General features: G+C 45.0%; 1 protein-coding gene across 14 annotated transcripts in view; it reads left to right on the top strand.

Annotated features, from left to right (window-relative positions):
* fbrsl1 (fibrosin-like 1) overlaps window positions 1-17,178 on the top strand; it is a 337,336-nt gene that overhangs the window by 150,759 nt on the left and 169,399 nt on the right. For 10 of the 14 annotated variants that reach the window (XM_037777608.1, XM_037777616.1, XM_037777613.1 and 7 more), the window contains exons 3-4: window positions 306-407; window positions 5,666-5,701. In XM_037777608.1, the coding sequence (XP_037633536.1) occupies window positions 306-407; window positions 5,666-5,701 (138 nt within the window). The remainder of the gene's footprint in view (window positions 1-305; window positions 408-5,665; window positions 5,702-17,178) is intronic. The other 4 variants (XM_037777620.1, XM_037777614.1, XM_037777615.1 and 1 more) reach the window with 1 other exon arrangement.

Below are 17,178 nucleotides of genomic sequence, written 5' to 3'. Positions count from 1 at the left end.
AAAACCCAAAATAAGACTACGGTGTTCACAGTACTGTAAAGTCCATGTCATTTGTATTAGACTGGCAAAACGACTCTGGCATGGTCTTTTAATCCATAACAGTTTGAATCTTCTCCTTGCCATTTTATGAAAGTAATAAGCCACTCTGCAGTGATTTGCAGTTATATCAGAGCAGCTTTTAGGATTAGACTTTATGCCTCTCAAATGCCTGAAAAGTAACTGCCTCTTAGGGTATACTGCTTAATTGTGAACATAGTGGTTTGGTTCATAATTTGAAGCTATCCTTTTTCTTGTGTCCCATGCAGATCAAACCTCTAGCGCTACGTCCGGTCAAAATCAGCGAGGACGAGGCGGTGCAGGAGCTCAGCCGACCGCACAGGAGCAACTCCAAGGAGCAGCTCAGCGAGGTGAGTCCCTGGACGAGACCTTTCCCCTTTTCACAGACCTCCTACGGCGACCAGGGCTATCCACTTTCACAGGCCAAGACAGGGGACCCCTGAGGTAGAATATAGAGAGCGGGCGGGCGACAGCAACATTGAGGCGGAGATCAGAGAGCAGCTGGTGCAGTAGCTCCTGCTGTTTCCAGCTATCACCTCATAAATCCCCTGTGCGTTGGGGAAAAGACTGGTTGGCTGGCAGCACACAGACAGGAAATGATTAGGCCGGTCACACAGCATCACCTTGTTGGCCCAGCATTATTTAAGCACGGCGCGGTTAAATGTAGACATGACCTAACGCAGCTCAGCCAGGTGTGGGCTGACCTCGCCGACCCCAGAATGGAACGAGTTAAAGAAGCCGTTCCAATTATCGCTGCGGCGGCATCCATATGCCAGTCCATTTAGAGGATGAGTAGGTGGCAAAGGAGAATGGAGGCCAGGCATTGGTGCAGCATAAGGGATGAAATAATGCAATTTAGATACAGGGGAAGTAATGAGAATTTATGCAAAATCCCAAGCGGCTCATTTTAAATGAATGTAGAAATATGCTTCCTAACTAATGCCTGTCAAGCAGACCTCCCAAACCTAACGAAATTCAATCAGACTGTTCATTTAGCTGACGAAAGCAGGAGGAGAGAGAGAGAAAGGAGAGGAAGGGAAATGTGCAGCTCCCTTTTCCAGCAGGGGTGAAATGATGGAAGGAAAAAGATTTTAATGAACTTATTAAATGCATTGTTTTAAGCTATTCAGCATTCCAATTGAAAATCCAGCTTGATGAAGAAAAAAAAGCCTAATTTTTTTCCCATCTCCATCCTCTTTTCTCTACGCCTTGCTGCTCTGTTTCTCTCGTGCACTGTCCCCCCTCTTCCCCTCGTACTATTTCTCTTGAATCTGTGTAAAAGGCTGTCTTTTAATGAAAAAGTCAGGGGGAAGAGGCGGGCTTGTCAGATAAAAGACCGACGCCGGTTGACAGCTCTGACAGGGATATACGACAAGCACAGAGAAGGAGGGGGGGGGCACGGATGAGGGGGGCGGTAGAGTGAGGGTGGAAGTGGTGGTGGTGGTTGCGGTGATGGAGTTGGGGGGGGCGGCACTGTTGAAAATTGCACGCTGTAATCGCCGACGGTGTTAGATGTGGCATGTCTCTCTAATCTGCTGCCAAATAAATGGTGCACAGACGCTGATCGTTGTAGCCACGGCATCCATATCTATCCATCTCTCTCCCTCTCTACCTCTCTCTGTCTGTGAGTCTGTCCCTGTTGTACTCCACTCAGTAAAGGCCTACACAGAGCGAGATTCCTCACCAACACCGTGTCCTCTATATTTCTTATTTTTTCAGCTCCATGAAGTCTCCGCCACCGCACTGAGAGTACTGCTAATTTTCGTAAAACACGCTCCACCACATCAAAGCGGCTCCCTAGCTTTAAGAGCTCTTAACTAATGATGCCGCGTCTGCAACGAGTAAAATGGATTTCTCTTGTCTTACCGCCAAAGGAAATGGAGACAAATGCGACATGTGGACGCGCCCGCTGCCCGGCTGTAAAAACAGTCATGCATCAATTTGGGAGCAGGGGGTGAAAAAAAAAAAAAAATTGCAGGGGATGCTGTTTGTTCATTGCCATGGTTGGGTCTTTATCTGTTTATTTTGACTAGGTAATTGTGCCTGCGGTGCAGCGGGGCCCCGGCACTAAGCCACACAGGGATTAGGGAAATATGAGGTGGCGGAGGGGGGTGGGTTCCACCGCATCTGTGTCCTGCGGAGGAGAGGGCGGCAGCTGTGGTGCTGTCAGGGTCTCTAACACCCTCCTGTATCCACCCACCCACACCCACCCAGCTACCTGAGAGGGCATACATGTTCGCATCCCTTCTCTCATCATGCTCCATCGAGCTCTGATTGGCCCGCCTCCCTGCAACGACAAAAACCAATAGTCTAGGTTGGGAGAAGATGGACTGGACCCTCCCCTCTTGTCGCCATGTTTTTCTTTTTTCTTTCTGTTTTTTTCTTTTTTGTAAGGAGAGTGGAGGAGGGGGCATGGAAATGGGGAGAGGATTAGGGGGCGGATTTAGCAACATTTCTCTTCTCCAGGGCTGTTTAGTTAACCCTTAAATGCCGCCAGCATCCGCCCCATCCCTCTCACCACCAACCACCATAACCACCACACAACACACACACACACACACACACACACACACACACACACACACACACACACACACACACACTCACACTCACACACACTCGTCCTCCTCCCTCCCCCACACTCCCTCTCTGGGGCGGGTTCTTAAATCCTTTTGAAGTCCTAAGCGCTGCAGAAATCCATTGAGAGCCATGTATAATGGCTTTTAAGAGAGAGTGTTTAGCTGGATGCCGACCCTATGGCTTATGAACTGCTGGCGTTTTAATGGATCCCCCCCCCCCTTCTCCCTCCCCTCTTTTCCTCCCTTCACCGGCACTAAATCCAATGGATTGTCCCTCATTATCATTTAAATAAGCCTCTCTTTCTGCTCAGAATGCTCCAAGTTGAATGAACTCTACATAGTAAGGCTAATTCCAAATGGCCTTGGCCTCCCACCACCTATGCACATATGCACTCACACACACAAGCACACATATCTAAGTGCACTCACAACATGCACAGACAACAGGCCACATTCTCACTGGAACACACTTTTGGCCCTTTTGTATCCACACATTTTGCCTTCTGTGCAGCTCTTCCTGCCCTCTCTTCTGGCCGCGGTAGCAAAGGGAGCGGAGAGCTCGAGCAGAGCGGGAATAGCCTTTTGAGTCCCGCAGAGCCTGCTTTCCGGTTCGCGGCGGGACTCCTCCCTAATCGTCACCGCAGGAGCCGTCCTGCGAATCAGAGGGGCACGCAGGCGATGATGAGGGCTGAGGCCAAGAGCAGGTGTGGGAGAATGGATGAGGGGTACCGGGAGGGTGCAAAACAAGGGAGGCAGCGGCGGTGAAGGTGTGGGGGAGGTCGCTTGGATTGAAGGTGGACCTATGGATGAAATTGGTCTAGCAGAAAAGTCCCCTCCAGAGACCAGGGGGGGAGAAATTGCCAATCTAGACAGAGGAATAAAAGAAGTGAAAAGTGGAAGTGGAGGGAGGGATTTGGAGATTGGTATTCGTGCTGGGCTCTGACAGACAGAGCCAGAGAACAGAACAAAACCTGGCTTTTTCTGTCTCCATCCTGCTCTTGTTCGGCATTTAGAAGACTGCATTAGAAAACACAGGAGGAGTTTGATGGGCCAAAACACCTCCCTAAATGCATGAAGAGGTATTTATACTGAGTAAAAGGGGCTGAAGAACGTTTGGTTTGGTTCCAAAATGTGGCAGACGCCATTTTTAAAAACAGATCCCACAAATAAAAGACTAAATTGAAAAACAGCATATAATGAAGGATAGTTTATAGTGTAAGTACTGATAGACAAAATTTGATTTTAGATGGTTTGTCATTTATAATAGATATTTAATGATACAGTATACATGACATAATGACTTTTTGTCCGTAAAGCAATTTTAGATAAAGTTAAAGCATTTTGGAAATGATCTCTTGCCTGTTGATGCTACTCTTATTCAATACCGCTTTTTTTTTTTGGAGTGCAAAACAAATAAATTATAAGATGGAATAAGGAGAGATGCCGACATTTTCGGTTAGCAGGATACCTGAGCTGTTACTCACTCTCAAAAAACAATTTCTATATCAAGGTGTGTTTTATCATTTTATCTACTGGAGCAAATGATGGATTTACTCCCATGTGTCGATCAATGTCAGTTGGCACTGTTGAAGGCACAGAAGCAAGTGAATTCAAACAAATAAACGGTGACAGTTAATCTTGACCTGCACTGCAACTGCATTATACCTGTATTGTAAAACCATCTGAAGCATCAATATTTTTTTCTACAGAAAGTCAACAGGCAAAGATTAGAACACGTCATTAACTAGGGCTGGATGATACACCTATCTACGGATTCGATGCTATCATGATACTTGGGTGCTGATTCAATATGTATTGTGATTTTTAAGTATTGCGATTCTACAAGTAATGCGATTTGATATTATGATTTATTGTGATTTTTATACAGTAAGTAAGTTTGATTTTCAGCATTTACGTAGTCAGAGATGTCCTGAAGTCAAATATATCAGTCATTGTCAGGCATTATTATTTATTTATTTTTTCCAGCAACCCCAAATTTAAAGAATAAAGAAATTTCCCTCACAAATTAGTGGTATTTTTAAACATGCTTTATGCTTTTGGTGAATATAATCCAATCAATCTTATTTCCATATATGTATTTTGTATATACAGTTCCCTTTGTTTAGACACCTTATTTTGAAAACTTGACATAGTCACACGTGTATAGTTCCACTAACTTTGCCAAGTCCAGCGCTATCTCTTATCATCCGCTCCGGTCTCTTTATACATCCATGGTCAGCTCCATCGGGGCCGTTTGAATGCATTTAACATAAATGTCAGCATATGGGTGCTCTACAGTCGTAGCATCGGCCCATTTGACCACGGGGATGCGAATGACGGCTGGCTTGACCGCATGTTACAGCAATACGAGAGTGCAGGTCGTATCCACGTGGGCCCTTCGCCGTTACGTTATCATTTTGGCTCGCTGCGGTTTGTTTTGATTGACGGCTACGTAGTGGATGTGACGTCACACTACTCTGACTACAACAAGCGGTGACTTCTTTCTACCTTCTACCTGCTCAAATGAAGCAAATATATCGATTCTGGCATTAAAAAAAATATTTCTAAATCGTAAAATAAAAATCCCAATGCATGGGTGAATTTATTTTTTTCCCCCCTATCTATCATTAACCATACAGTTGCTTCATAAGGTACCCTATGTCTCTGTTTTAAGTAAAGCATGTACACTTCACACTATGCTTAAGATGCATTTATACAGCCATGGAATGACTATTGTGCCCTGTTTTAATTATAGTCTTACCAAATGATTAAGGTCTTTCACAGTGTATTTCTATGACAACTCAAATTAAGTCTCCCAGCAGGACGTGAGTGATTGTTTTTAGAGCGGGTGCCGCTCAGCCACCCCCCAGAATGTGTGGGAGTGATGTGTGCGGGCGCGGGGTACATGGCGGGGCGGGTAAAAGGTTAACGTGAATATTGATATTAAAGCGGCGCTGCTTCATCATGTCTGTGTCAGCGAGTGAAACGCTCCTTAAAGGTCATCCCTGTTCTCCTCTCTCTCCCCACAGAGTTCCACTCACTCGCTGTCAGGCCGCGGCTACTCGGTAAGTGGCATTTTCATGCTTCATAGCTTTACGGCAGAATTACAATCTCCAACGACCCGCTTTATGGCCCCGGCGCTCGACATTTTAATTATGTTAAATAGAGTAATGGAGAAATCATGATATTAGGAACATTAATTCTGGCTGACTGACTGATTAAATTGCGGGAAGGTGTCCTGCGCTACCTTGGCGAGAAAAGAGCCTCGTTTTATTGGCATCGATCAGCGCCGTTCGCCGGCGCTGCAATTTGGCTGTCAGAGTTTTATGTCTTCCTCTAGTGACTGTCAATGGAGGATCCTTTTCACATATATGACAATATGCCTAAAAGCCTCTTAAAGGCCCCCATATCGATGCAGTAAATACAACTTCTCACCACCACAGAAATGCTTGTACATGTACACCTTCAGGAGGATTCATAGCAGTGTCTTGTGATTTGTTGGAAAGAACTGACTGTACATTAATAGGAGTCAGGGAGATGGTTTCTGTCATAGACCATGTGTTGTTCAAGGTAAATGTGCCCGAGAGGAATATTTAGTGACGCCTTGGAAAACGTCAACCCGATCCTTTCAAACATACACTCGCTCACAAATTGTCAGAGTAGGACTATTTTTATCCCTTGAAAGCATCTGTTGCCTTGCCCCAGTGCTTCTTCCAACCATAAATTTGTGCTCTTCCCCTCCCATTGTTTCAATGATGTGCCTAGTCTCTGGGTAATAGAGACAGCAGTCGTCCTTTATGTCCTTTGCTTAAAGGGGAACTAATAAGAGGAACATTCTTTAAAGTGTGCTACTTTTAGCTGATGAGTGGCATATGGCAGTTCTTATTGCGGCTTGGAAGCAATCATCCCGACAAACAAAACAACTATAAATGGTTTGTCATCGTTAATCTGCCTCAAAGGACTGCCGTTAAAGCGCTGAACAAAGCTTAGCTTCAAAAGACCTTGATCTCTGTGCGATCTTTTTTTTTCATTTTGTTTTAATAGAACATGTCACATTCCTATTCCCCAGCGGCCGCATACTCACAGATGGATGAAAACAAACAAGACCTTCCAAAAAAGCTCGTGGAGCCCTTTGGCTCGAGCTGTCAGTTTGAGTCGGCAGGGAACGAGGCCTTCTCTTTATCTGAGAGGAGGGAGGGAGGAGTCAGAGGAATGGAGGTGGAGGGGGGCTCGGTGGTGATGTTGTTGGCGTTGTGCAAGCAAAGGAAAGTCCAGTAACGAGGGCAGGAAGTTTGACGTTGTCTGGCTCCGCTCTCTGGCTATCTGCAGCGTTCGTAGCCTCTGGGTACCTCCTGGGTGCTGAGCTCTGACTCTCAATCTGCTCTGCTGCCGGGCCCGCTTGATTTCCGGGGTCTCCTTATCTGTAAGTGCTTCAGGCTTTACAGTATGATGGTTTCGAAGGGGGTGGGGGGGCATGGGGTGTAGGGTCGGGGGGCTCCAAGGAACTGCCAGGCAGAGGCTGAGTGGGTATGGGAGGAGGAGGGCGAGGAGAAGGCCGAGGGCTGCATAGAGCGTAATGGCCGGAGGAAGAGGAAGAGACAGAGGCTGTGTATGTGGGTGGAGGGCCGTTTGTGAGGTGGGGAGGGGTTGTGGGGGGGTCAACGAGACGGGCACTCAGGCGTAGGCAGCGCCACCGGCCACCAATAACATGGACAGGGCTATCTTCTGGTTGGCCCCTGGCACTGATCGCCATCTCCCGCTCTGCCTCTCCACAAACACTCTGAAAATCAAGCTGGTGGATGGGGGCTGGTTATCTGTCACTAGGCACTAAGAGGTAAAAAAGGCAATCTCTCCTGACAGTTTGTTTGCTACTTCTTTGGGAGATAACGCCTCTCCTTGTTTATGCTTCCATATGTCTCCCTTCTTATGTTGCCTGCCAGGCTTGAATGGCCTCATTTGAATGGTTTACACAAGAATGTAAAGGAAGTTTCTGAGCTTTAGTGCCAGACTCATGAAAATTGGAAGTGTTTTGGACATAGAAAATCCCTTACTGCTGTGTTAAAATCATTTGGCAGTTATATACATTGTCGGCCGGTTTGAGTCATCTAATTGTGTTTTTGCACGTTAAAAATGCTGCACGTACAGAACATCATCTGCACACATTCTGCAGAAACACAACACGTCCCCTCGTCAGTCTGTTGTACTTTGTCTCATCTCATCTGCTTCATGTCTTTCTTTGTTTGTCTAAACGGAAACAAAAAAAGAGCTAATAAATATTTCATCACTAAGTGACAGCTACAAAGTTGCTAATTGAATCCAAATTTCCAAGTACTGACAGTGCTCCCTAGATGTGAATTTAGTGGATTGCAAACACTGTGGTGTAAGTGATATGAGCGTCTGCAGGCTGGTGCAAATACGTGTGAAAATGAAGCTGCTCACCGCTCATCATTTCAATACGTTCATATTGGAGGATTTTAGTAGCAAGTGATTGCAGAATTTTCTTTTCCCAATTTGCCTGTCAGGCATTTGCAATTGTGCTAAAAATAGTGGCCATTGACTTTTATTCTTGCTAAGGTGAACACAGTTAGACAATGGAACATGAAAAGTAGTAATATTCTATGTATATATATATACAGTACAGTAATAGCAACCTAGTTTAAGTGTTAATATAAAGTTAACTTTTCTCTCTACTGACTAAAGGCAAAAGGCCAAAAAAATCTATTTAAAAATATCTTACAATGAATTCAGTTTATAGTCACCCATTAAACACCTGGTGTCGGCAGTGACTTGCTGATAATTGATTGAGTTCACTTTATTGCCGTTGTTAGGAACTTGCCTTCTTGAGCTTATACTGCAGGACAGACAGGACCACAAATATATAAGATAAGATATATATAATAAATATATATATATATACAGTATATAAAAAATATATACCTTAACCCTCATCCTACCAACATGTTTAACGTACAAGGACTCAAGATTTATTATACATAAAAAAGTATACATAAATATTATGTATGTTACATTAGTTATGTAATGGCATCTGAAGAAAAAAAATGATTATTATTATTTTAGGAAAGTTACAGTTAATTTGCATGTTGTGTAAAATGAAAAGAGACACACGTGCACATGAGGAAATCTGAATCTACTGTATCAGTCTCTCTGTTTTTCCCCCCCAATAGTGTGTGATACTTTAAAAATAGGACCCATGGCAAACATGAACTCAAAAAATAGTTATATCTATTAAAACTGCATTGGCAGAATTGGGTGCTTTTGACTGGGGTCCCCGAGGACCCGGATACATTAATATAAAAAAAACACAAATTAAAACAGAAAATAATGATATGAAGTTATTAGGAACAAATTGAACGATAGAATAAAGCACCTTTGAGATATGACAAAAAGTATCCCTCTGTGGTCTGCGGGGGTTAAAGTGTTATAGATCTGTCTCAACCAACTGATGTCACTTGATAGGGTAACGACAAACCACCCTCAGTTACTTATTCATATGAGCATAACGTGTTTATCCAGGTGATGACATTGCTAGACGTGACATCACTCCCCCCTCCACCCACCGCTCATCCCCCATTCAGGGGGTGAGGGCTAATCTCTGGACCGTTGAGTCCAGCAGCGATATGTAGCAGCAGGACTGAGACTCGCTATCTGGCTCTCTGTGGAAGACTGGATATGGAATTGTTTATCAGGTCGCCTCTCTCCTGTCTGCTTTGTGCAGGCTTCATTATAGCCGCGGCTATGTTCGGGAGACAATATCTGTGCCTTGTTTCCTGCGCTGCTACCTGTTTGTTGTTCCACTGGAGATTGGCCCAGGCTCTGGCGATTTATCATCCTCTCTCAGGGGCTCCTTGATAAAGAACCCAACATCCCCCTCTGCGCCCGGGAGATACGGGCTGCAAGAGACGGGGAAAATGTCAAAGAATCTCACTGCAACTATCTGCCCGTCCTGTCGCTACCCCTGGGCTGGATATACTGTATAGAGGAGGAGACATTTTAGCTAAGCGAAAAAGACAACACACCTCCCTTTCCTTTCAGATGAAGTGATTGAGCCTCAGTCTCCCACCCCCCATCTTCTAAAACCACCCAAGGCCAAGCTATGGCTCATGTTTTCACGCACGATAAAAGCATAGAGCTTTGTCTGACAGTATAATCTGACTAGTCTGTTTTGGGAGGGTTTATCTCGGTGGTGTCAGGGAGTAAAACCTCAGCCGGAGTGTTTGGGTTGAGCGAGAGTGCTCGGAGCGCTCAGACACACCCATCCTTCATTTCCCCTGCTCGGGTTGTCATAATCATATTTAACGCTAAATGAGTCTACACTCTAAACAGAGCAGTCTCAGAGTCATTTGTGCATTCTTAAACAGCCTTGTTTTAATTGATTTGGCATTCACGACCTCCGCATTGTGGCAAATACGCTTCCCTGTCTGAGTGACGAGGCTTTTTACAAGATCTTTATCGAATACAAGGATTATGTCACTTAATTATAATAGAAGCCATTAAAAGCTTCACGCTTTATTAAACAAAACGACACAGATTCACTGGATTAAATGCTAAACACAGCGATTGAAAGGAAATTGAGTGTAAATTATATCTTAGAATAATTTTTGCAGCAGGTTTTTTTTTTCGGTCACTCCACCATTGTCGGCATACAGAGCTTTAACAGACAGCCGCGGCTACTTCCCCCACAGTATATGAAATCTGTTAACTGCCTCTTTGTGAGTCTCTCTGTATGTCTGCCTCTCTCGCTCTGCTTACTTTCCAGTGGGGTGTGCAGGTGTCTCTATACCACCGGCTCTGCACATGGTGAAAATTAGTGAAGGAAACCAAGAGCCCAGCAGGAGTGGGTTGGGGCCCTGACATTGTCCTGGCCTTGGGGTGGGGCGCTGCCTGTCAGGGGCCTCTCTATGAGGGCTGTCCGCCTTGAAAAACCTATTTGTTTATCCCCGTGTGCGGTCCGGCTTCAGATCCTGGACCCTGCTGCTCACTGCGCACCAGGGACCTGAGCTGTTGCCGCTAGCAACAGATAAAAATTGCTGTTAACCACAGCAGGGCCCACAACACATCAATCAACGGTTGTGCAGATAAAGGCTGCAGGCTTCTGGGGCCCCGGCTGAATGGCACGGTTGAAAATCCTTTTCCAGTGGCTGAGCACACACAGCTCCGGCGGTGGAGGCCTGCTATCATTCAGAGTCGAGGAGGGAAACTTCATTTTCAGCAGGTTTTGTTCTAATGGAGATGCATTAGAACGGCACCAACACAAAGGGGACTCTGGGAGAGGTCATTTGAATAAAAAGGCGACACTGTGAATTAGTGTTGACCGGGCCTCAGAAAAACCAGCCCCAGCATAGTTCAGTTGTTCCAAATGAACTCTTAATTGCTTTTGCCACTTGGCTTTGCTCTTAAGGCTGCTTAAAAGCTGGGACGTTCAGCCTCACCGCGTTCCACATACCCCGTTCGTTAGGACTGAATTGAGATCAACGATTGGAAATGGCTAGCAGCTATACTCCCAAGGCCCAAATAGGCATTAGTACAAAATATTTTTTCCACCAGAGGTGACTTCAAACCTTTTTCAATCTAGTTCCACCACCCTTAAAGCTAATGTATGGTGATGACTTTGGTGCCCGGTAATGAAAAAGAACAATACTGATCTTTCCTCATATTAAATCCAGTTAATGTATTCCCAGACGAAGCTCTGTGCTATCACCCATGTTGGAGTTAGTCCAAATGAAACACAGGCTCTCGTGGGTAAAAGCATTAGTCTTATCCCCCTAAGCCCGGCCTTGATTATCATCACTCTTACGTAGTTTGTCCTGGATGCACTGTCCCCTAACTCACATTTGCCCCACTTTAAACAAATAGCCCTGTAATGTAACAATCAAACAATTCTCTGAGGATTTGTTTACTGCAGCCTTTCTCCCCATTAAGTTTCACGGACACTGTAGACAAATAAAGTGGTAATTCCACTTTATCATATGTTACATATACCACAATCAAGCAGCAATTACATGCTCCTTCCATTTGTAAGAGCTCCCAACGCCGACGTGGATGTTTTAATGAGGGCTGTAATGAACGCTCAGGGTGTTTGGCAAGTCTCCGAGATGTTGCCGGGGCTTTTATGGCTCCCCATTATAACGTACAATTTGCATCAGCAAATTACAATGCTCCATATCATTATCCCGCACCAAGGCCCGATCATAAATTAGAGCTCCAATTACAAACATCTATCCGGGAACGGGGAATGAATATGATGGCAGCCCACCATAAGCAGGCAGGAGGGAGAGGAAGCCTCCCGTGGATTGCGGGATGAGGCTTCCATAGAGGTGTGATATTCTCATAAACCGCCCTTATGGGGAATGCATGCTTCCAAAAGAAATAGAGCGTTTTGGGGGGAAAGAACGTCTGCTAGTTGTGTTTTGGCTGCTCCATATGTCATATTTCACGGCGCGCTGCACATTGAACTTTTTGGTATTTTAATCGCCTTCCTTCTGCTTAACACAACACCCACTGATTTCAGCGGCTGACTGTTTCACACTCCTCATTCAAAGCTATGTAAGCCTGTCCATTCAGCTGTGCAGAGGAAGGGTCTATTGTGTCTCAATTCAGGCCCAGCTATGTCTCCGTCTCTTCCAATCTCCCTCTCTCGGACTCTCTCTCATTCAACTTGATTATACACTGGGGGGAACATAATAAATCATAGAGATTTATCATGCTGCAGCTTATTAATTCAGCGCCACAAGTGTAATATTAGTCTGTGTCATTTAAAGAAGCAGGCATTGCAGCGTTGCCAATGTCCCCTAAGGAATCCAGAGGAAGACATTTTAGTTTGGGCAGAACCTAATGAAATAGAAAGACTTTTCATTTCCCAACACATGTCTTGGTTGTTCTCCACTCTTTCTTCTTCATGACACACCTCTCTTACTCTGACTAATATGGAGATTCAGCGGCCGCCTCTCTCCTGAGCGCTAACAGTCGTTGTAAGGGAAACAAACAGCAGCGTACCTGTGATGGCTGTGTTGCCTGTAATCCGCGACCTGTGACCAAATCTCGAATGGAGAGGTAGAACAAAAGGCGTACGCCAACAGAACGCTTCAGGCGCCGAGCAGAAACCACCTCTACTGATGAGACAAAAGGCCTGCGGGTCTCCCGCAAACCCACAAGAGCTCCCCGACGCCGCACAAACAAAGCCTGAAATTAAGAGGAGCCAGAGGCAGGCCCATTTCTACAGCAAAGCTAAAGTGTTTCTTTTTCATGGCCTCAGTGGATTCCCAGTATTGGATTGTAATAGGGCAGAGATACGAAACGACGCTTCGCTACTTTCAGTCACAGATTTTTGAGAAAGCAGGTTTCTCTTCCTGTTTTTTTTTCTTTTCCGGCTCACTCAACATTCACACCTCCCACCACACTTTCCGTGCTAATTTTAAAGGTACTAAATCCTCCTCTTGTAGCCTTTGTCAGATGATGTTTAATTCATATTTTGTTTTGCATTTTAACCTTGCATATCTGTAGGATCAAACGCATCCATCTGTGCTTTTTTGGCTGCAAAGCCAGAGCAGAGACGATGACTGCAAGCCCTTGTTTGAGTTTGAGAGGTCATGAGATGAAGAGACTTTCCTCCATATTCACAAACACCCCCTGGCAATTATTCCTGCCGTCTTTAATGTTTCTATGAATCTATTAGGGTTAAAGCTACCATCCGCCTCTCTAACTCTAGCCGCGCGAGTACCTTTTCCAAAAACCTGTACAAAAAAGTTATACTAAGTAGGTCATGTTCTGCCATTCGTCTTCTAATCACTCAACGAAAAGAACACAATTTCCCTCCATCGGAGCCCCTGAGCCTTGCTCCTGGGATTTCACTGAGCAACATACACTCATTTGATTTTCTGGCATGTGTTTTCTCCTTATCCTTTCTCTCTACACCCCTCTTTTTACTTTCCGTACCTTCTATCTGACAGTACACAAGCAACACCTACCCTGCCTCCTACTTCACCACATACACACACATATGCACCGCAACCCCTCCTCCTCCTTCCCCCCCACGTCTCTCTCTCGCTGTCTCTCTGTCTCTCTCAGTGGAGAAGGTGTCTGACAGTAACAGCAGGTAAGGTATAAGATTACAGGAGAAGCAGGGGCAATTATACCTCCAGCTGATGCCGGTGTGTTTATGAGGAGAGTAACTGTTAATGACAGTGTTGTGGTTTCTCCAGAGGCCGGAGCACAGCTTAGGGAAACCTGCTGTTTTTTGTCAGCCTAGCTTCCTGCTATGTTGTAGATGAGTTTCTTTCTGTCTGCCTATCTGATTTTTGATCTTTCTCTTTCGCTCTCTCGTGCCTCGCCGACACTGAGAGCCTTCAGTTTGGGCTGCCGTGCCTCTGTGTTGCCCTGTCTACGCCCCGTATCTGGTATGGCTTTCCTGTAATGTGCTCAACTAGCATTTGCAAAGAAAAATGGCATCTTAAAGTTATAGCAGCTTGGCTTGGTAAAGCATATTGGTAAACACCTGTACACACATACACTGATACACACGCACAGGCCGGCGTTTGCACATGTAGGTTTCTCACCGGGGTTTTGGCTGCCTTGCCACTTCCCCCCTACGTGCCCTCACACACGGCAAGGCAGATCGCAGCAATTGTGTTGAGTTTGTGTTTAGATGAAGGAGCTTAATCATAATTGCACAGGGTTTCCAGTGACTAGCAGTGGCACACTCCCAGTAGCTGTTCCTGGCTCGCAGCAAGATGTTTCAGCTGTCCTGGAGATACAGTGGAAATATATCACAACATATTTTTAATTGTACAACAATGTTTTTTGACACTGCAAATTCCATTTACTGTAAAGTGAATGCAAAGATGAAATAACGAAATTAGTTTGAATATCAAATAGGGCTGTCAGTTAACGCAGTAATAACGCATTAACACAAATTCATTTTAACGCCACTATTTTCTTTAACGCATTAACGCAACTTGAGATTTTTAGGTTGTAGCGGGCTCAGTTTTAAAGCTAAAGTGAAGACATCATGAAACTAATGAAACCTATGGAATTCATTGGTACCCACCATGTCATACTAGCTTGCATGGCCATTTTCAAAGGGGTCTCTTGACCTCTGACCTCAAGATATGTGAATGAAAATGGGTTCTATGGGTACCCACTAGTCTCCCACTTTACAGACAAGCCCACTTTATGATAATCACATGCAGTTTGTAGCAAGTCATAGTCAAGTCAGTACACTGACAAACTGACAACTGTTGTTGCCTGTTGGGCTGCAGTTTGCCATGTTATGATTTGAGCATATTTTTATGCTAAATGTAGTACCTCTGAGGGTTTCTGGACAATATTTGTCATTGTTTTGTGTTGTTAATTAATTTCCAATAATAAATATATAAATACATTTGCATAAATCAAGCCCACATTTGCCCAATTCCATGTTGATAAGAGTATAAAATACTTGAGAAATCTCCCTTTAAGGTACATTTTGAACAGATGAAAAAATGTGCAATTAATTTGCGATTAATCACAATTCACTCACAATCATGCGATTAATCGCTGTTAAATATTTTAATCAATTGACAGCCCTAACCACAACATATTTCAACTCTTTTTTTATGGCATTCCATTTACTGTAAAGTGAAAACAAAGATTGTATATCAAACAACCTCAAGATACACATTTGTGTTAATCCAGAACACCTTTAAATGTGTTTTGCAGCCCTACCTCACAGTTGTTATTTGCCATGTTTGACCATATGTAAATCCTTATGCACTTCAGTCTGTGCCAGATGGTGCTAAGACACTATTTGTCTTTTGTTTCCTGTGAGGCTGCACCTGTTGGGGCTGCATCTACCTGTTTGACTGGCTGTATCCTCTGACATGTGTTTGAAAGAGTTGGACCTGTACTCCATTTGTGAAGATATCATTTACACTCTCTGTAACATTGCAGAAGCAGTAGATCAAAGTGTTAATGAGGCGAATGTATATAAATTCAATATTTTCAGTGTAACATCCACATGCATTTGTTTCATGTTATTCACTCCTTTATGTCCCTTATGGCTGTTGCGTCGGTTTAAGCTACAAAACATCCCTTGAACCCACCACATGCCCAGTTGGAGTCCTGTTGTAGATGTCCTGGCTCTGCTGTGACCCCCTCACTGATGGTTGGTTGTTAATGTTTATAGCTGTCTTCAAAACGAAGGTTATTTCACTGTTTCACTCATTGAAAGTCGCTTTGGATGGAAGAGTCAGCTAAATGCCAGGAAATGTTAATGAACGCCAGACTCACCCACCAGTCTTCTGCCCACGACCATCCACGCTCCAGACCCCATCCACTGTGCCCTCAGCGTGTGGCTGACTTGGCCCCGATCACGCCGGGGCACATGGGAGATTAACTGGGCTGGCTTACTCACTCAGCAGGTTCCCCGACTCCCCTCCACTCATCCCGGCCCAATCTGCCAGCTAGCCTCCTGCTCCACCGAGCCATGGCAGCAGGGCACCGCGAGCCCGGCCCGCCTTCATTACGCCTGCCAGATGGGCTGAGAATTAGATTCGAACTCCCACCATGGAGGGAGGGAGTGGAGCGAGATTGAGGAGGGAGGAAGGGAGAGAGGTGGCGGAGGAAAAGGGAGGAGGGGAGAAAGTTGCGGGGGGAAAGAAAGTAATGGTTTTTGTTTTCATTTATGTTGCAAGTTATTACATTTTAATGTAACACCCCTGGGACCTGGCAGCATTAAATGCCTGTTCTTGAATAATCGACACTAACTGCAAGCAAATGCTAGGGAGAAATGAAATTAGCGAGCGCAGCAATTTGGCACAGTGATTATCGGCTCCTTGGAGGCACTTCCTGATGATTTAAGAATGCTAACATTTAAGCAAGTCAGATCTCATTACTCTTCAAGGTTAAATCGAGCTGTGTCGGAGGGGAGGCAGATGCTTGATTGGAAATAGTGCTTCCTTGTCTCTCCGTGTCTCTCTTCATCTCTCTTTGTTTATGCCGATGTTTCTCACTTTTGCGGCAGCTCACTGCAAGCAGAACAGACTCAGGGCTGAAATCTGTCAGACCCTGATGACACCTTTTGCCAGCTCTTAATTAGATCAGCGATACTCGGTTTCCAAGGTATAATTTGTCCTCTGCCAAGGATCATCACTTGTGCTGCGAGCACTGCCATGCTAACTGCCTGAGCCTGGCTCTGAATCTCTGTGCACCACACATTCCCTTTCACACAGATGTATGGCTGGGCCCTTGGATGAACAAAAGAAAATTGGGACCTTTTTTGAATGCTCACCAAAGGGAAAGTGTTTATTACTTTTCAGGCTGCGCCACAAATGTTCTTTTATACTGTATATTTCTCTGCTATTCTCACTCGTTCTGTGGAGGCAGAAACGATTTTCAAAGCAATTTCAGCCCTGGCATCTTGTGGTCCAGTGTTTACCTCCGCCAGCTATACACATCTGTTCTCCACACCAACTTGATCCAATTAGGTGACACCAGACAATGGCTTACTCCTCCATAAGCCCAGCACAGCGCCATGGGTCCCCAACAA

The sequence above is a fragment of the Sebastes umbrosus genome, chromosome 8 (genome assembly GCF_015220745.1).
Source record: "Sebastes umbrosus isolate fSebUmb1 chromosome 8, fSebUmb1.pri, whole genome shotgun sequence".
Lineage (NCBI taxonomy): Eukaryota > Metazoa > Chordata > Actinopteri > Perciformes > Sebastidae > Sebastes > Sebastes umbrosus.
Note: the sequence above shows the minus strand (reverse complement) of the source record. Positions and strands in the feature narration are given on the sequence as shown.